The sequence below is a fragment of the Apus apus genome, chromosome 5 (assembly GCF_020740795.1).
Source record: "Apus apus isolate bApuApu2 chromosome 5, bApuApu2.pri.cur, whole genome shotgun sequence".
NCBI classification, from domain to species: Eukaryota; Metazoa; Chordata; class Aves; order Apodiformes; family Apodidae; genus Apus; species Apus apus.
In genome coordinates, this window is record NC_067286.1 from 34,366,079 (window position 1) to 34,387,503 (window position 21,425).

At 37.6% G+C, this 21,425-nt stretch overlaps 1 protein-coding gene across 3 annotated transcripts in view; it reads right to left on the reverse strand.

The window, feature by feature from the left end:
- The window catches only part of CDIN1 (CDAN1 interacting nuclease 1), a 125,070-nt gene extending 104,289 nt beyond the window's left edge, over positions 1-20,781 (reverse strand). For 2 of the 3 annotated variants that reach the window (XM_051621680.1, XM_051621679.1), the window contains exon 1: positions 20,189-20,781. In XM_051621680.1, coding sequence (XP_051477640.1) covers positions 20,189-20,289 — 101 coding nt within the window. In that variant the 5' untranslated portion in view covers positions 20,290-20,781. The remainder of the gene's footprint in view (positions 1-20,188) is intronic. The other variant, XM_051621678.1, reaches the window with a different exon arrangement.
- Positions 20,782-21,425: the final 644 nt, after the last annotated feature.

Below are 21,425 nucleotides of genomic sequence, written 5' to 3' on the forward strand. Positions count from 1 at the left end.
AGATCATCTCAACACAGCAGGCTTGCAGATCTAGCCAAGATTTGGAGTACTGTCCAACTATAATTTCGTATTTGCTGCAGACTCGCCAGGAGAAAATCCAAAAGACAACTTCTGCTAATATTAAATTACTGGCCCTTGCAAACAATTCTTTAGAGATAGGATGAAATTTACACTTTTCTACTTTATTTTCTGAGATTACTGAAAAAACATAACATTTTAAATACAAAACCAAGTTTCCCCTTGTTTCAGCAGTTCATTTCAAAGTAAGTTTCCTTTCCTCATCTTTAACTCCACACTTTTTGCCTAAAAAGAAACTACAAATTCAGCATTACTTGTTATGTATTTTACCATGGAACAAAGCAAGAGTATATAGAGAGATCTGTACATTAAAAAAATCCAAGAGTAAATATGAACTGCAGTATTTAATCCACTACGTATTCACACAAGTGGAGACAAGCAGGTGGAAAGCAAGGTCCACCATGAGACAAATATGAACAATATATATAGAACAGCCTCAATTTTTTTAATTTTTTTTTTTTTTAACAAATACAATCTATAAAGAATATTGCTTTCCTTTCATAATATGGAACATTCCACCTCATTAGGATGGTAAATATATTGGTTAAAAAACTGCATGGGGGGACAGGAGCTGCATTTCCAAAATTCAGAAGCTGTTAGGTCTGAAATCCCAAAGGGCATTGTCAAACCTTCTCTTGGAAGTGCATACAACACTGCCCTTAGCTACTGTAGGAATTCAAGTAGGGGGAGAAAAGGCTTGTTTCCTTCCAGAGTCTCCAGCTTAAGTATGTAGTCCTAGTCATATCCCTTCATGAAATGTTGTGGAGCAGACAGCAAGAGTCTCTAATTTCTAATAATTGGAAAAGAACTTCCCCTTTCCATGCATGTAAAGTTTAAAAATCTTTTTACTAATGCAATATAGAACTTAAAATAAAAGTAATACATACAAGTGATGGCTAGAATTGCATGGTGCTTCCATGTTGCATTAAGAATCTATGTGGGGAAAGAAATATATATATTTCATGAATTTAAATTACTGGGGGTGGAAAGGGAATCCTGCTCGTAGCTATCCTGAAATTACAGAATGTGTGCCTAAAATATGTTTATTCTGTTACTTTATTAAAAAAATGAAAGAAACCCAAACAGGCTTTTAATTCTCATCTTCTGTAGTACGAAAGCTTTGCAACAGGGACTCCTAAAGAAAGCAGTGCTTCCATACTGCTTAGCACATGCTAAGCAGTCTGCTCTTATTTACAAAACCCCTGACAATAATGGATTTCAAATAGATCTAGCAGCATCAGTTCAAATGTGTAACACGTGCATGGATGCCTAAAGCCTCTGGGGCTTCCCAGACCTGTGGGATGTGGGCTAACAAGCACCACAGTTATACCTGTGAATCAACTACCAGTCAGATGGCGAACTTCCCACCTAAGAGGAGGTGCCAGCTACTGAATTCTCAGAATTTCTTCTATGTGTCAGGATTGTCAGGACAGGTAGAAGGTTTCTTAGCAGTCTGAATGGTTCCACATGAGGGAGGATCCAGGAAGGCTCAGTAATAAAAAGCCTTACACCAGTAGGCTTATATACATCCAAGCACTAAATAAAATACAATGAGGAAGGGAGTCTCTTACCTCTAGGATAGCTACAGCTTTAACCTCTCTTCACTGCAGCTTTTAATATTAAAATATTTCCTAAAGTTTTAATATGCCTGTGATCACTTGTATGAATGAAAATTTTCAAAAAGCAGATAATTGTCTCTGTACATATTTGTACTTTATCATTCACAAATCTAACACTGATTTATTGTAAATCAGTGAACTACCAATTTAAGCTAAATCAATATATGTCTATATATCTCTGTGTGTGTGTCAATCAATATATGTGTTTAAATCAATCTACAAGTTTGAATTGGAGTAAGTAAGGGAAATAAAAATACCTAAATCTTGAGTTCCAACACGGTAAAAATTAATATCTTACAATATTACAGATTTCCAGCTATACACGTTCAAGTCCGGGATACAAAAACAGTTTTATCATCTCTGCATAAGAACCGTTCCATACAATGAAACATTATCAGTAGCTATTGGTTTGGGTACTACAAAGCCAATGCAGTGATGTTGGGGGAATAGTACCATTACAAATATAGTAATAGTACAGAAATTCAATAAATAAACATATATCTATGATAAGAAGTACCTGCTGATATGCTCATTTCAGACCTAGTACTATCACAATTAAAAGAAAGATTAAATTCAAGCTGATCTGGAGAACTATAGGTCTAACCAATTTTGAAATTCTCCAATATCCAGATCAATAAAGTATGCAACAGCTTAACAGTTATATATGAACCAGTTACTAAAAATTGTCTTTGCATAGAAGTCAATTTCATACCTTTGGTAGGATAAAAAATAAAAACCAAAATTAAAGCGTCCAAGGAAAAAGACATCCTGCATTGCAGGCTGACACTATCCAATGATAATAAAAAGGTGAAATGCTGGCATGTGCATACAACTTTGCTGCCTATAGGCAGGCTTATGAGAATAACTGGATGACAAAGCTTCAAGAAAGCTACTTGAGAAGAGTCATCACTTCTATGACCTTGACACTGGTTGGTCCCACAACTTCTCTACAATTTAGTGATGTGCGAGAACAGATGATGGTGCAATACATAGAAATGGCAGCATTTAAAATTCATAGTAGCATAAGGCCATTACTTTTCCCACTGGGCCACTTGAACTTTAATAATGTCTGACCTAGCTGGCCAATAAGTCCTAGCAGCAGACAGAGGAAAATTGCCAGTATTAGATACTGTTTGAATGATTTTTCATTTAGAAAGACTTAGAAGTTCTTTTAAGAACAGGGCACCAATTCTTCCTGCAGACACCTCATTTTTTGGTGTCTATTGAAATGGCCAATATGCATTAAAACAGCTGCAGACTATAAACAATCTGTATCAGACATGAAAACAAAAAATGCAGAGGTAAATAAAAATTATCAATACAGACAATGATCATGAAATAATGCTAGCAGAGATAAATTCCACCTTCTTTCACCTGCACTACAAAAGTCTAACTTTTAACAGCCATAATAAAAATGCAACTCAACACACAGCCTATTCAAAAGATTACAAAGTATTTCTGATCAAGGCCCCAGAATGAAAAGAGAAGTCATAAAAAAGACACGATTTTTTCATTCATGTATATATGCCTATTATGAGAAAAACATTAGGCTTTGACAATAAGCATTGGCAGATATGGTTAAAAATGGAACTCTTAAAAAACAGAAACAGAAGAGTGGTATTTCCAAATGAAAAGAAAATACTTTTTGGTCTTATATCTTGGTAAGCATGAATAGAAAATAATAATTTGCCTGAGGTATTGTTCTGATATTTTCTCTTTCCAGAGTTCAGTCCTTGTTGCATGAATATTTGAAACCTACTCAATAGCCAAACCCACACAGAGACCTTGTAAGTAAATACACTTTCATTCATGTTTCAAGTAAAGTCTCTTCCATGAAAACATAAAACTGTTTTGTAAGGTTCAATTAGCAACCTGAAAATCATTTTCAGGTGCAATACAGAACCAAAATATATCCACAATGCAGGTTTAAAAAAGACAATGTCAGTGTTAAACCTTCAAATTAATACTCTGGTATCAGGCTTCAAAAACTATCACACCTTTTTCCTTTCTCTGATACCCTTTGATCATCTGATTAAAAAGTCCATTGCTAAAGACAAACTGATAGGAGTCAAACAGGTTTTGCCTCCCACATATGCCTTGATAATCATAGCACTAGTCCTCCACCTCTTCATGTCCTGATATCCTCTAAAATTATCCTTTTAACTCTACCAATAAAAATTCTCAGACAATTAAATAAAAAAGCAAAGCTTGAGACTAACAGTAGCAGATGATTTGCCATGTCTTTGTCCTCAACTACTCCAAGTTACTTAGCAAGATGCTTCTTTAATATGCAATGACCACATACCAAAGCAGAGGCATAGAGCAGCATACCAGAAACTGAGAGAAAAAAGCAAAACTTCTGCCAATTCCCTGTTTGCACTTGACTTTACATTGTTCACACTTTATTTCATTTACTTCAGTTAAGATTATACAGAAACCACATTTTCAAGTTTGAACCCCTTCTCTTAGTACCACAATCTAAATGCTGAACTATTACACAAAAATACACTAATGCTGTAGTCAGTTGATGACAGTTGTACAAAGAAAGATCCTCCTAGGCTGTAACAGCAAAGGATGTCAAAATTCATCCCTCACCTTTTGTATCTGTCCTCTTGATAGGGCCAAGGTCCATACATCGAAAAAAAGATTCACTTAGTAGGTTATTACTGGAAATAAATATTTGATATTTTAATTTTGTGTTCATCTTCCTCATTCTATTTGGATAACCCTACTGAGCTTTCCCCCCAGGAAAAGAATCGGATTGTAGAATACCTTGTCAAGAGAGGTTTTTCAGACTCCCATCTTAAATTTCCTGATTGCGGAGAAAGGGGGAAATTATTCTACTTTATATTGGTTTTTTATTTCAAACCTATATTGTCCTATATAAACTAGATGTTTAATTTTAGAAAACTATTTTTATGAGTGAAAGGCAATATGAAGCTAATTTAGACTACTCATTTTGCATTAAAAAATTAGCCTGTATGTAAAAAGCATATCTGTGCCAATTTAAAACTAAATAAATCCCCAAACACCCTTAAACAATTTGCTCCTAAAAATATATAATCAAATTTAGAAAACTATAAATTATCTTTAAATTTATTTTTTACAAGCAATTAATTACGAAGACAGCCAGGTGGCTTTCATTACATAAATTACTGTTAATGACACTTGCCTCATGCTGCTACTGTATTTAGCATTTGCATGCATCACATGTCAAGAACATACACTGTTGCACAGCTACCTCCAGGGCAAAAAGTGAACACCTGAAGTCAAAAAAGCTTCCAGTAATCCCATCAAAATTGTTAATACCTTAAATTAGTCAGGATCTTATTAATGCTTCCCAAGCAGGATACAATTTAAAGAATATTATCTCTATCAAACATAGATGATACAGAAGAGTAGTTTTAAGAAAATTCCAGCTTTAGGAACAATACAGATTTAAGGCAAGAAATGAATACATATATAGCTAGTCCCCCTTAAGATTTTTAGTCTTAAAACCCTAAACAGTGTTTATTATAACTTTTTGAGCTACTTTTAATTAGAAAACAAAACCAGAGAGAATAATTCTTGTCTGTGTAGCGAACGAACAGTACAGTACTTTGCCTTGTATCTGTAAGTTATTGTACCATACATGTAGATATTTACAAAGTCTACTTTCAGCCCCAGGGGTATAGCTTACTGTGCCACAGAGGGAATAAACTAATTTAATTTCACAACTTACTTCCTATTGGGAAGATGGCAGAAATGCTCTAAGAAGGAAACCCAGCTGTTTCTTTAGTAGTAGTTTTCCAGCACTTTATTTTAAAAAGTTTTCTACCTACAACTAGTAGGCAATATGAAGCAAACATCTGAAAGAAATGATCACAATACTACATTATTCTACCTTAAAACTTCTCTAACCTTCTTCTCCCTTCCTCCTCTTTACAGAGGAATTTATTTTTTTTTGTTCTTTACACTGCTCTGAAAACCCATATGACTATATATTTTGCTTCCTGCACTGCCAAAGGAAAGGCTGGGTTTCCAGAACTCCTATTCCATGCACTAACTGAACAGAACCAGCTCTAATGTAAACAGGCCTTAGGTTCACCATATAGCATCATCTTCATTAAGCACCAAAGTTGACCAGTTTGGTAGAATCGACCTGGAGGCCTTGGTAAATAAATGCGGAAGCCAAGGAAGAAGGAAAACTAGCTCAGCATAAAACATTTGTTCTATGTTAAAATAAACTGAAGATGACCTCAACATGCACCAAGTCATATGGCATGACTCACTGACATTTCTTAAATTTCTGGGAGTTGTCAAAAACATAATACAAATACACATTGCTGTCTTTACATTATGCGCTTAAGGACTAGACTTTGAACAAAGAAACAGTTGATGACAAGGGGATAACTAAACTTCACTAGAATTCAGTGAAATTTTACTATTAACATCCTTTAGGCAGCTTTCAAAAAGGCCTCAAACAAAACATTCCAACCCTAGCCTCTCCCACTTTAAAGTCTTCATATATTCTAGTAAAGCAGCAAAGGCCATGGAGCCTTTTTGTCCTTCAAATTTTTTAAAATTTGTTCTTCATTATTTAAATATCAGGTCTTTGTACGTTACCTAACTTCTAAGAGTGGCAAACTAGCAGAACTAGGACATGAGAAAACAGTGGAAATTGACAAGATGTAAAAATAACAAACCGTAGTGGACTGTTTACATTTCTGCCTGTTATTCAGTAACTAACATCTGATATGTTGTTATAAAAGAGTGTGTATTATTATAAAAGCCAGTCGCCCCCTTCACTTTCAACCAAAGGGCATCTGAACATATCTCCCAATCAAAAACAGGGATGTTGAGACCTAGTTTATAGAAACCAAAAGATTTAGAGGGAAGAAGGGGTCTAAGCCATAACTTAATACTAATTTGGAATGGATATTCTTTGCTTTCAACATTCTTCTTTTAAGAATAAGTACATGCCAACTTTCATTTAGAAGTAATTTCTCCCTCCCCACAACAGTAAAACTTTAAGGCCAAAAATGGAAAAAATGGCATTAATGTAATTTTTGGCACAGCAGATATGCAAATACTTTTTTCTCTCAGTACCCCAAAGTATTTTGTTAACGCACCACTTTCCACTAAACCAGCCACTAACAAATCTTTCACTTCAAAGTGATGGCTGTTCACATGTGATATGCTACCTGGATTTAAAAAAAAAGAAAATAAAATGAAACAAAAACAAAAAAAAAAAAAAAACAAAACAACAGAAAAAAGCAGAAGGCCTCCCTAGCCACCTTATCACCATATCAATGACACATGCCACAACAGAGAAGCACTAGTTTATTTGATTGATCATGGTAGATAAACTCCAAATAACAGAGAAATTAACAAATGCTTGACATTTGCTCAACATCCATTATTCTGACACTGCTTTCAGGATTTCAAAGCCTGGGAGTATGCTTAATCAACATTCATATTCCCTAGTGAGCTACAGGCACCATATTGCGCCCCGCCTTAGTACTGATGAAAACTGCATATTGGCCATTTCCAAAATGTTCTGGGACTCCACACAGGGCCCCTTCTCTCCCTTGTTCCTGTTCTGCAGTTTTCTTTTAAACACTTCCAAGACAAAAGCATCTGCCAGTTTTTCTCTCTGGGGATGTATGCAAAATGAACTTAACAGTTTTAAGGCAGGAGAAACCCTCACATCTAAATTCATTCATAGGACAGAAAAGGGCCTAAGAGGCCTCTCTAGGGACAAAACCCTGCTGAAATTTTCCCCGACAACACTGGGAGCTTTATAAAATCTAAGTCCAGACAATTTCCAATTCAAATGCCCAGCATAGCATGACCTTTGTCAGATCTATGAGTCCTAGATGCACCCACTATTTTTTTATTCTAACCAGCACAGACATTAGACAGGGCACTACTGCTAAGCAGGAGGTTGAATATTTGCATGCTCTTCTATTGTGAAAATGTAACAGTGACAGCACTGTGTCGAATTCTTTTCCCCCTAGAACTTTAACTCCATAGGAGAGGCATAGCTGACAGATGACTCTCCCAACATCTGTGTTATGTACACTGCACAGCTGAGGAACCTTGGATCACTGTCACAGCTTCTCAGAGATGACCTACACCTTTTCTTTTACCCATGATCAAAAAAGTAAAATAAAAAATTGAAAACACTCTCTTTTAAAATGAAAAGTAAATATGGCAAGAAAGATTAACATAATTTAGTCATTAAGCTGTTCACATAGCAGCTCACCATATGTTGTATAAATGTTCTATACAAAATAATTTATCAGACCTGACAAGTTGCACATCATATTGTATTATTTAATACGCTTACTAAAATTTCATGGATCAAGCGCCATTTCTGAAAGCATACAGAAAGCCCTAGCAAATATTTCTTCATTTTCCATGATTTATTCTGATTATCTTTTACAGCTACATGATAAAGTGGAACTTGGAAAATTACGAGGTTAAGGTTTACACAGCTATTGCTTTATATACTAAAATATAACAAATGACTCCATGTCTATATACTTGCATTTAATATTCAGGAGCACATTAAACATTGCCTTCGACTGCATATTTTAATAATTTTAACTGGTTATTTCAGTAAACATCCCAATCCACTAATGCAAAGTTCTATTGAGATTTATATATCTCCCCTTGATAAAGAGATTAAAGACATAAGAATTACAAAATAAACTAAAGCAAACAATTAACATGTGATACACGTTGATCATCCCAATCATGTCTACCTTGAAATGTATTGGTTTCTAAGCAGTGGCTGAAACATTTGAATAATATTTTAAAATTACTGAGGTTTAAAATGTTAGAAGGGGAAGATATATGCCTAGATAAATGGACAAAATTCTCTGTCCAGAAAGCTCAAAACCACAAAAATAATAATGTGCAAGAACGAATGCCTGTCATTGGTGAGGTATATGTCTAAATAGTACATTAAAACAAAAAGTGTAAGCAGGAAGCTTGTGGAGAACAGTTGTTGGGTAACCAATCGGATTTCTTTGGAAAAAACCCCTCCACAGTTAGAGGACATACCAAACAGACAGATATGGCTAAAAACAAATTTAGACTGAATCCATGCATTTATTCCAGAAAGAACCATTTTCCTTTTACTCTTTCAGACCACTGAAGTCCAGGAACACCATACAAATGGGATAAAAAATGTAGTCCAACTTCTGGTTTTGTTCAATCATTAAATTCTCCTGTTTCTAATAACAGGATAAAGGAAAATGTATTTCTGTGTCAGATAATTCATTGCAATGAGGTCATTAAACACTGCATTTGGAACGGAACTTGCTTGGTCTGTTGGATTACCTGCCAACTGCTCAAAGCAAATCTTCCTTTTTAAGCTCTGTAAGAACCAGCAACATAGCTTATGAGTTATTTTTATCTTTTCGTACTTTGGGTATTCAAGAATGCATTTGTCTAGGAAGATACATTGCTCAGCTGTGTTGAAAACTTAAGGACAGCTGCACTGACAGTATGAATTTTAAATTAATGCTGGAAATGGCTAATGTTCAATAGCATTTTCGTCTGTAAGAACCTACACACAGTCTCTGGCTATTACCTCCCATATTTTGCACCACTTGTAGCCTCATAATACACATCTGCATTCTGCAGGAAAAGTGCAGTAAAGAACTGGACATTACCACTATCAATAGCAGACTGACATGAAGTTCTACAACCTCCCAGCCAACCACAAATGTAAATAGAGATACATGGTTTCCTTACTTCTGTCTGGGTCCTCAATGAGGAACTGCAAAAGACCCTTTATATTTAATTCAGTCACAGAAGTGAGTATTACCTCTATTTTGTTCATAGTTTTTATGTTGTCTTTGAAACAGTTTTAGGCAGGCTGCATTACACAAAAGACTACCTCTGCTATTATGTGAGTCTTACTCAAATATTTGACAACATGCTGCTTTCTGTGGAAGAAGCTGTGCTATCTTAGGACATTTTTATTCAGTGTTGAAGCTTCTGGAGATATCTGTGAATCAAAGCTATCAAACGCTTCCAAGACCTTGCAGGCCTATTATACATATATGCAAACAGAGAACATTCACCCAATCAATTAAGTCCTCTTCAGCATTACATCCTGACCTGAACCCATTTTGCCAGTTTGGATGGAAAGCTGCACTTGCTAAAATATTCCATTGTGATGAGAAGGATAAAGCTAAAGTTCAAGAATTCTTCAGCATAAAGCAATGAGACTGTCACTATCAATCAGCCTACTGGATATCCTGGAGTGTGCACTGGAAGGGACAGTGTATCCCCTTCATAACACTACCACATTCAAAACATTATGGACACTAGAACTAAAAAAAACCAAACATGTATGAAAACTGAAAGATAGATTAAAAGGCTTAGGTAATTAGGAAATGGAAGTTTTCAACCTAAGGGGTTCACAAACCAAAAAGTTTTTCCCACAACAGACACAGATTCCTGTTTGGCAAATTTAAGTCTGCTGACAAGAAGTTAATCTACTTTGAATTCTTCATTTGAAGTTCACTGACAACAAGGACTCCAAAAAATACAAGTCGAAAACTAATGATATACTGTGAAATCTTACCATGACAATGGGAGTTTGAAATGTACTTGCATGGTACCAATTAGTCAAACAAACAAATGAACAAAGCTTTCAACATCACTGCATCTGAAGAAAACAGAAACATTTTTTCCACTCCTCTTCCAATGCTGTTGGCTTTTTTTTTGGTAATGATACTCTTAACAGGTTTGTCTTAGAACACAATTTTAGTACAATCAGTTACTGTATGCCATATTCTTTCAGAAATTAATCCCTACCATTATTTCACTCAGTTTCAAGTATATGACAAGCTTCTATTACTTTCATAGACACAGTATTTTCACCAGGAACTTAAAGGAAGAAACAATTAAAAAATCATTCTCATAGAAGGATACATGTTATTGTATTAAGTGATGTGATAAGCTTAGGGACATATATCAGGACCAAAATGGTTGTAGTCATTAATACAAGTAATAAATCACAGGTCCTGCCAGCAATGACAGCAAACAGATGCTAACAAGAAAATGTATTATTTAATATTGTCACGTGTTATAAAAATGTGTTTCGGACATGTCTTAAATTTTTATAATAATATGCATTTAATATGTTACTGTTTTGACATACACAAGAATCAAATTTATAGGTCTCATTTGGCACTTGCTTTCTCTTATGTGAACACAGAATAGATTCCTGAGGGGAAAAAAGCTCAAGAAGTGAATGTTTCAAGTAGATGTTTCCAACAAAATCGACTTACCTTGCTGTCTTGAAGTAAATATCATAAGCACTGAATCTCATTAGAAAACTAACATATTTGCCTTCATGGAAACAGAAGTATTCCCTGAAAGCTCCTAAGAAATTCAAATAACTATGAAGTTTATCTCTCTATATATATGGACAGCAAACAATCTTATAATTTGCTGCCAAGTTAAAAAAAATAATTCTGCAAAATCCTTACAAGTAGAATGTCAGTACTGAATAACTCTCAATGAGCCTGCTAAATTATAATAATAGAATACATTTTATTTTCTATTGTGCTTATTATTTGTTTCCTACATTTGTTTAAATAACACCATGGAACACTACAATGATTTTTACCAACTGCATCCCTCAAAAATATGCCAAAGCCAACCCAAAATCTATTATGTATTCCATTCCTTCCATTCATAGCCATACTCCTCTCAGGACTCTGACAGACAGACCGAACAATAATCTGATTCAAAGAGTGACACCTGAAAGAGTAAGAAATGCAATTATGCCTTTTGGCAAGCCCAGCCACACTGAACAGAACCACTATGTACACACCTTTTCCAGCACTGTATCTCTGCTGCTGTACAGCCTGCTGCTTAAGGTCCCTCTATAGAAGGGTTAATTGCAGTAGATCACTGCTTTTTCCAAACATTTCTGTTTTGCTTTAAGGAAACTGGATAATAACACTCCTGTTTGCATTCTGTTTCACTTTCCATTTTAACCAACTCCTCCACGTATCAGCAGAGTCCCTTTCTTGGAAGTGCTTCACTCAATGCTTTACAACACTTGAGGAAGCAGTGATCAGAGTATGGAAACTAAATTTTCTTCATTAAATCTACTGGAGCAGATATTAAAAATGCATTTAATATACTGGGGATGGCTGGTGGGCATCACTGACTGTGACAGGCCAGTTACTGATGAGCTGCTGTCAGACAGCCTTCTCAGCAGGGATCTGTGTCTAAGGCTGCTGAAGGACAGCAATATCTTCCCTTGTGTGTAAGCTCTATTCATCTCCCAAGTATTTACTAAATCACAGACCTCTGCACACAAACCCAGCGTTTCAGCGCATGCTAACAAATGATGGATGGCCTAGTCAATTCGTTATGTCCTGAAAGCGTGATTTCCTGCCATTCCAATCATCAAACCTCTAGAGCCTTCAGAGCTGATCAGTCCTGGAGAATATATTTTGCAGGCTCTATTAAAGGAATAGAGGTTCTTTCCATTAGTCTCAAACTTTTTTTTTTTTTTCCCCTGGCTGATTTAAAGAGAAATCCCTCCTTCCAACAGCACCACTGATTCCACTCTTATCTGTGTAAAGTATTCAGGGCATGTACCGCTAATGTGTTAGTAAAATAGTGCTCCCGGAACACCAGCCCATTAAAAAGACAGATTTTGTTTGTGACTACTACAAAACATGACAATCTTTTATTTAAATTCATCTACACGTCTTTATTATGTAACCTAGACAACCCCTCAAACAATTTTTAACTTAGCTTCTTTGATCAAATAACTTTTACAGCAAGGGAGCGCTCAAAAAGACCAGTTTTCTTTGTACTTGTCTAGTGAAAAATATCAGAGCTCTCTTAATTGTGTTCCTCCTAAAAGCATAAGCCATTTAGGAATAAACTTCCGATGTTCCAAAGACAGGTTAGCTGTCAAAGAAATAAAGCTTCCAGGTTTCACCCGTTTCGTAGCAAGGCAATACACTTGACAGTCTTTATTCTACATGCTAGAGGAGAAATTTTATTTAGCTTACCTATTCAATGATCTACAGGAGAAGAATATACGTACCTCACACTTCTTATTCTGAAACACTGAGCTTCAAACAAATTAGTCCACAGCTGCTGAAGAGATAGCTGTCTACAAGTGCAGCACAGTTTTAGAAGGCGGTGTAACAGATACAAGTAAACTTTAGGTAAATAAGCATTTGGTTGATTACTCTGAAATGCATCGACTTTGGATTTCTTTGCCTGCTAGGTGTGATCCAGCCATAGCCAGCACAAACCAATCCACACTGCCCTATCGTTCACCTCAACCTTGACCTGGAGATTAAACTCACTTTTATTGCACACAAAGGTCATCTGTGTTAGGTCAAAATTCAAAGTCCCTTGTCAGCTAAGGTTGATATATTCCAACCTTTCCTACTTTAATGCATCAAATTTTTCATGGTGAGGTCATATTCAGCAGACAGTGTATTCAGCAATTTATTGTGCCATTGTAATATAGCCCAGAATATGACTGTCCAAAAACCAGCACATGAATAAAGTACTTTCCCCTCTGATGTAGCAAATTCCCTCTGCTCATAGAACTCTAACCTAGAGTTGTTTGCAGGCTTCAAAAGGATGTTACAATAGGGAACTGTTTCTGAAATACATGAAAAAACTACCATTTTTACCATCATTGTCCTTAAATACAATCAACATGAATATAATGGTATCCTAAAATCCACAAGTCAATTAAATTGCACATATGGTCAGTGTTAAAACTTCCACTCCATTCTTCCTTAACAGACACCATAATCTGGTCCTTAAATCTACAGACATCTGTTACTCTGTCTGAAGACACTGAGCTTGCTTTAGAATGAAACACTTAGAAAAAACAGTGCTACAAGACTTATATATCTATCCCACTGGTGATTATCACCACCATGGAATTTGTGAAGTGGCAAAAAGTACAACCAAATTAAATTTCATGAAGCAACACAGTAATGTACACTGTGACAAAGACAAGTCCCCATATTCAACATATAAAAGGATTTTCTTTTTTTCTTTCTTCCTCTCCTTCTTTCCCTTCTTTTTTTTTTCCTTTTCTATCTTTCCTCCTTCTCTTTCTCTTTTCCTGTTTTCATTTTCTTTTTTCTTCCCCTTTTCTTTTTTTTCTTCTCTGTCTGTATTTTTCTTTTTCTTTCCTCTCTTTCTTTCTCTCCTCCTTTTCTTCTGTACTAAACAAGAGCACCTAACATATAGCTACAACAGACTCAGAACGCATTTTCAAATTATAGCGAACTAATTTCCACTTCTGCGTTAAGAGGCCCCCTCCAATAATTGTACTTAACCATCAAATCTTCAAAGGATATAGGATTGGCTTCTAAGTGGTTTGTATAAACTCCTCAAGGGCAAAAAGGTTTTTTTCTTTTACTTAGCCAAAATTAATTTCACAAGTGCAGTAAGTCCTGTTCTGTATGATTATTTTTTTAATAAAATGAACTATACTCCCATATGGTAGAACTTCCCATATTAGAATACTAAAAGGTTAAGAGAGAGGAGACTTACCAGTACTCAAGAATTCAGAAAGTACAACCTTAATTTTGATTGCTTATTTCAAGCAAAACTTGAGGACTGGTCTTTAAAATAACATTGCATTTTGCTAGGATGGACAACATTTTTGGGAATGCTTATAAGGAAGAGGATGATTACACTTATAAAAATTGTAACAGAAAACTACAATGGACTTCCCTCAAAATTAACTTTGATGTGACACATGCTTATCAAAGAATTGTAGAATGTCTTAAGTTGGAAGGGACCACTAAGGGTCATCTAGTCCACCTCCCCCTACAATAAGTGGGAACATCTCACACTAGAACAGATTGCTCAGAGTGTCATCAAGCCTGACCTTGAATGTCTCCAGAGATGGGGCCTCCACCACCTCTCTAGGCAACCTGTTCCAGTAATCTAGTACCCTCATATTAAATTATATTAATTATATATTTTTATTATATTATTGTTTTAATTATATATATATTAGTTATATTATAAATGTCTACTTCTTGGTTAACAGATAGCATGCAAACAACTAAAAAAAAATACTTTCCATCTCTTTCCAAACAAATCTGGAAGGTACTCATGTCCTGAAGACCTAGAATTTCCATGTGCAAGTGTAATAATTTTCTGCCTGTTGGTATTGGAAGGCTCCAAAACTGAGCAAAACTGTATTTCCCATTCTACCCTGAAAGCTTCCACTGCTATCAGTAGCTAGGTTTTAAATAAGTATCTTATGTTTACTAAAAAATGGAGGAGACTAAGTTCTTCTGAGTTGTATGCTGAGTTAATTAATTTCTGTCATGCAATGCTTTGTATTACAGGGGAGGATTAGTATCCTTCCTATTCAGGGTTATAGCATAAGCAAACAGTCTTTTGGTCACACATACCAAATCAAACCAGTCAGAAGTTCTTTAAGGCTTGTTCAATAGCATTTACAGTGAAAAGAGAAAGCCTGTACCACCTCTGGTTTAGCCTATCAAAAGTGTAATATCTTACAGCAGATATCCCACCAAGGGTTCAAACAGCGAGAACATCTTTCCAAAAGGAACACTATCAGTTCAGAGCTCACATAATAATTACATTAGATAGTAAAATTTTATTGCATTTTAAGATTATTTTGAATATGCTACATTTTATTATAGGTAATTTCTGAAAACTTTTATGTTGTTAGTTTTCTTTTCAAATAATGGTCCAAGGCCTCTTTCTCATCTCTTATTATATTAGGCTTTTGCTACATGCAAAAAAAAATAGTAGTGTAAAAATTTTGTTTACTCTGAAGTCTAACATAAAAGAAAAAAAAAATACAAACCTTAAAAATAGTCCACCGTTTTGATAGTTTCATAGCTGCTTTAGCTGTATGCTCCAGATCATTTAACATGGTACATTAGTGCAAAGTATTTGCCACTTAAGATATAGACAGGACAGAAATACAGCAATGGCCATTTAGCTTCTCCCTCCAAACCTCTGCATCTACTACTAACATCAGCTTTCTTTTCTCTCATGAAATGGTCTACTGAAATTGATGAAGTGATTTATGTAGGCAGAGCATAAATTTATTTCATTGTTAAGTAGTGAGAATACAGAAAAGCAGAGGGAATTTAAAATGTGCCCTGATATTTTTATTTTTTTTTTTAAAAAGAAAGAAGTTTCTGGCACTCAAAGGTACAAAGGCAAATTTCTAAATATTATTTTCTAGCTTAGTATTTCCAGAACGAAGAAAAACAGCCTAGTTCCTCTGCTTTCCAAAATAATTAACCAAATATTCAGAAGGGCAGAAGAAGCTAAAAGAATTGTGAGTTTTGCTGTAATAAGCCTTTCCAGGCAAAAGTGAGTGCCGCTGAAGTGTTACGCAACAGTAGGTTGCCTGCTCATAAATAAGATTTCCCCATCTAATATACCTGTGCTTGAGTCCTGAGCCTAGAGCTCTGAAATCCACACAGACAGCTAGCTGCCCTCTGCTCTTCAGCTTCACTGTTCCTCCTTCCTCAGTAACAGCAACTCCAAGAAGCACTGGAGTGGATGACAGAGAATTGTCCTTCCACCCTGACTAGTTTCCAGGCTCCATTAGCAGCAGGTACCAAAACACAGAAATGGAAACAGATGCAAGAAAGAAAAGTGAAGACCAGCACAGAGCAACTGCTATAAATTCTAGTACTTTGAAATTCTCTATAAACACAGTTTGCACTCAGATGCTTCTTTTATAGGAATGAAAGTGAAGGTACTGAAAGGGAAGTTGAGCTAGAGGTACTAAGTAAGGAACAGAAACAATACAGACTGTACTAATTGTGCTATAGAAGAATATAACACTCCTAGATGGAATGAAATATGTTTCACAACAGTTCAATGTAAGCACTTAAAAAGCACAGGTTTTGGAATGTCTAAAAGATCCAAGGCTACTGAGCCAACTTGCAAGCCAAGTTTCTGGAATCCCAATGTAATGTACGACACTCAAGGACTCTGAACAGAACCAAACCAGGGAAAACTTTGCAGAATAAAAAACAAGACACTACCATAATGAACTGGGTCATCAGACCTTCCACACTTAGAAAGCTTGGTATAGACCAGAGGAAGACAATCAAGGAAACTGTAATATTCAAGCAAATTGGACATAAAGAATAACAGCAAAATATCTACAAGGTATAGATGTGAGAAGAGTCCAGACATTCGTCAATTACATTCTAGGGGTAAGAAGCTTCAGGAAAAATGTCTGAAAAGAAACTATGTATTCTGCCATATACAGAAGAACTGAGGTTTTTTGTTTCATCTTTCGTTTTCCTGGAAAACTAAACTGAAGTACTAAAATATCAACTTGGGTATGAATCAAGCTCTTAGAAGCTGGACCTTTCTGGACAAGTTGAAATAGTCTTTGAGTACAGCTAAAAGTTTAAAGGTCTAACCTACATCTTTGCACCATAAACCAGTAACCCCAAGGTGATTCTTATCCAGAAGATTCTACTGGTAGGCAGCTCTACCTATTATTTAAGAAACAAGCACTGAAAGTAAAGAGATTTTAACTTTCTCAGAGCATTTCCTGCAAAGCCCTACATTTCCTACAACTAGCCTTACAATAATGGGTAATCTAATTTAGACATTAGGTGTTGTTGAAAAGAAGAATATCCCAGAAGAGCAAGAGCCCATGGCTGAAGAAAAAGAAGAACCAAATACAGAAGTTACAAAGAAAAACACAAATTATTAGCGAGCAGATAAATTCAGGTGGGAAACAAAGTAAAACACAAAGTAGAACACTTTAGAAGAGCACAACCCAGAAATCAGTCGACTGGTATATATTTTAAGAAGCTCAAAGGAGATAAGTATCAGTGATCCAATTTTGACAGAGATTTACATTTACATTACATTTTGATAATCCTCAGGTCATCCAAAAATCCTGCTGTTAAACATGAACACATTAGAAGAACAAAACAGAATGAATGAATAAGAAAAACAAATAAATAATTGGTAAATGCCAGGCATGGATTACAAAGTGCAGCACTAACAGAAAAAGAACAGCAATTTGATTCCCAAGTTTCTGGTTTTTCAAAATGACTGGATTTTAAGCAAAGTAGACAAAATCTGTGTTGTCTGTAATGTTGCAGGGCTGTAAACAAATTTTACAAAGTCTCAATGCTTACAGTCTCTTACTTACAAACAGTATTAGAACAGTCGAATTTTGACTATTTGACAATAATTAATCACATGGCAACACCCTTTGAATCAGTAATCACTCCTGCTTAAGTAGTTCAATAATGGTAAAGAACAAACTACTCAGTTATCACAGGTGATGTTAGCATACCTATACACACTAAACTGTGGCAAAAGTTTTATGGAAATTCCTCTTAGGGAGAAATTGCAGAACAATAGCAGGCCAATAACACAGTGTGAAAGATACTTTATACAAATAAGGAGCATAAACTGTAAGTCTGCAAGAAACACAATAGACAAGGGAGGAACCAATTGACAAGACTGTATTAGAAAAAAACCCAAGCAGATTAATGCAGAAATCCAAAGACTTGCAAGATCTGTGAGACAACAGGAACCAGAAATACTTGAAAATGGTCAATTTATGTATTTCATTACCAGTGGAATACTGTTACTTTCCAGTGAAAGCCTGAATGTGCAAGGGGAATGGCAGCTCTTGGATATTAGTACTTTCTACTTCGAGTCAGCAACCGTTACCATAAAATGACAAATCAGTTATGGACACTTTAATCGCATTGCAAGTGCCATGACAGATTCTGGAATATTTTCTTAAAAAGACTGATTTAGAAAGTTGGGGTGGGTGGAGTGTTTGTTTGTTTAATTTTGGCTTTCATAATGAAAAAAAGCAGCCAAGAAGTCCAATCAGATCCTTCTGATCCTAGAAGAGAATGACACAGGTTCTAGATCATAAGAAACTTACTCCACACTTATAAAACACATCACTGAACAAGGCTCCCCTTTAGCACCTAAGATGGCACTCAAGCTTACCAATTTTTGCAGCTGACCTCTTTTACAAGACAAAAGTTAGACTGCTTGGTTTCCATGTTGTAACATGTATCTATTTTAAAACATCACCCTTCCTGCTATGGCATGTGTCTATGGATCTGTCTTGGAAGTGGGTTCCTACACAGTGACTGACCTGGCAAAACAACCCAAATTCTAACCTTATCTCAAGACAGCTTTATAAGGAGACTAAAAAAGAACAGAAGTGCATGTGTATGCACACATATACACACGGAAACACTCCAATTTCCTTGGCACTGACATGATGAATAAAGTCAAGTCTAACCTCCTTTGACATAGGCTGTCACAGTAAGTGGTTTCCAAAGTCACAGAAGTACAAGTGGAGGGTGAGCTGAGTTCCTAACAATGCAACTCAATGCACTAACTGAAAAAACTACATTATATTATCATCACTTCTTCTTTACAACTGGGGTATTCCCTCAGCTGATTTTTAACTACATTGCACACATTCCTGAAAAGGAAAAGATTTTACAGGGCGATTTAAAAGCCTAAGTGAATGTTGGCTCTTCATCCACTTACTGTAAGTTTATACACAGCTTCAGACAGTTTCTTCAGCCACGCTTGTAGTAAGACTAGCAAGGCTCACTTGGGAAGCATGGGAATTATTATGTGTTACTTCTTTCTCTCTCTCACCAAAGTAAGCACAGCACTTAAAACACTGCAGTTTTCTGGTGCATTTTAGACAGTACCACTCCTTTCCCCACAGAATGCGATCGGAAAAATGATAAAAACCTTGCAACATGTCCTTTACAACTCTGTTGTGGTTGACAATAAGCAATTTTTGGCAATGAAGAGCAGTGGATGGAAGAATGCTGTCACCTACACCTTTCAACGCCAGCCTGTGGTCATTTGCAAACGTCTTTGACAACTCTGGAAACGCAACTCAGGTGAGGAAGCAGATGAACGCTCACATATAAGTAGACGGTCCCTTTTCCAGTCTTTAACTGGAGAGCAACACTAAGAGTTAGGGTTCAGAAAGTCCCTTTTCCTTAAGCCACAGGGGCAGTGGTGTAGGCTGGATTCCACCCTTGTTCACAGCTATAGAATGCTGGTCTGAGCCTTAAGGCATCATTCATTTAAGATGTACTTGGTGTTTAAAAGCCTCATAAGTGATGCGAGGGCATTTATTTGTACGTATGGCAGCCGAAGGGGGAAAGGGGAGGAAGCGCTCTTTATTTTGTGCCAACTTCTCAGGTCACAGAGAGCGAGGAGTACCCTGCTCCTAGTAGTACCTGCAACGAGCTGTTGCTTGTCGTCCGTGGCCATGCGTGTGTGCACGTGACTTTGTACCACGTGGGACTTGGAACTGGGGGTACCGGCAGGAGCCGGCGAACCGGCCCCTCTGCAGCCCCCGGCCCGCCCGCAGCGAGGTCGCAGGCCGCCGTCCGGGTCCCGAGCCACGGGCCCGCGCCGGGCAACGGCCCCGGAGGGCAGGAAGCACTTACCTAGGGAACTTCTCCTTCAGCTTCCTCAGGCTCTGCCGGGTGGGCTGCACGTGCCCCAGGAACTGGGCTATTTCATCGTACTGGGCTTTGGTCAGCTTCATGCCCCGCACCGCCAGGCCTGCGCGGCGGCCGGAGGGGCGAGGAGAGCGGGTTGCGCAGCTCTAGCCTCCAGCACCGTGGCCGTGCAGGGCGGCGAGAGGCAGAAGGCCAGTGATGGGGGGGGTGCCGCGACAACCCCGGGGTGCCCTTTGCTACCAGCCCGGTACCGCGGCGGTCAGGGAGGCTGCAGCAGCCGCTTTCGGCAGCTCCGCCCCGCGGCCCGGCCGGGGCCGCGCGGGGGGGGGCGGGGAGAGCCGCCATCCCGGGCCGGCTCTGCGCAGCCGCTCAGGCGGGAGAGGAGTGAGTGGGCCCCGAGCGCGCCGTGCTCAGCGCGGAAATGGCGCTTCCCTGGGGGTGCTGCCGGAGGCGGGCTCCTTCACGTCTCCTACGGATGCAGGAGGACGCTGGCCCCCCATAGCTAAAGAAGTACCCCCTTTTGCGCCCTAAAAGGCTCTCCTTGCCTTTACGCCGGCGAGGGCGGAAGGAGCAGGCGGGGCGTGGGAGGTGTTGGCTCCTCGGGTGACCCCGTCGTGTGCGCCCCGAGCGGCCCTGGGCTGAGGAGGCCCGCGGGCGGCGGGGCGGGGCGGTGCGCGTCAGCACCGCTGAGTTACAGCTTTAAAGTAAAATTCTCATGGTCCCTCTCTAAAGTCACTTTGAAATGACAGTTTCTTCCGGTGTCAAAAAATGATAAATGCTGGAGTAGTGGAGCGGGGGCTGCAGATCCTGACAGGGCCAGTGTTACTGGCCTGCAGCCTTGCACCTGCACACAGGAATGGCTCCCGCTAAATTAAATAAGAAAGCCATTCAAGTTTGTGCTTGGCTTTACATCAGACGTTGTTAGGTCTCACACTTAAGCAAATGATACTATTACTGATATTTAAGTATCAGTAAAGAAGTTGGAAGCCTTAATTTCTGTGCTGTGCGTTTTTAATAACTTCTAGCAAATAACTTGGAAGATAAGCATGTCCTTTTATAAAGAACATAAAAACTAGAGGCTATGAAGAGGTTATTAATCGTGCATTTGACTGGGAAATATAAATACTCCCTTTAATTTCAGGTTAATTGCATCCAGGAACTACATAAAGACTACTCGAATCCTAACCTTTCCTTCTGTGTCTGCAGATTTGTTTCTCATAAT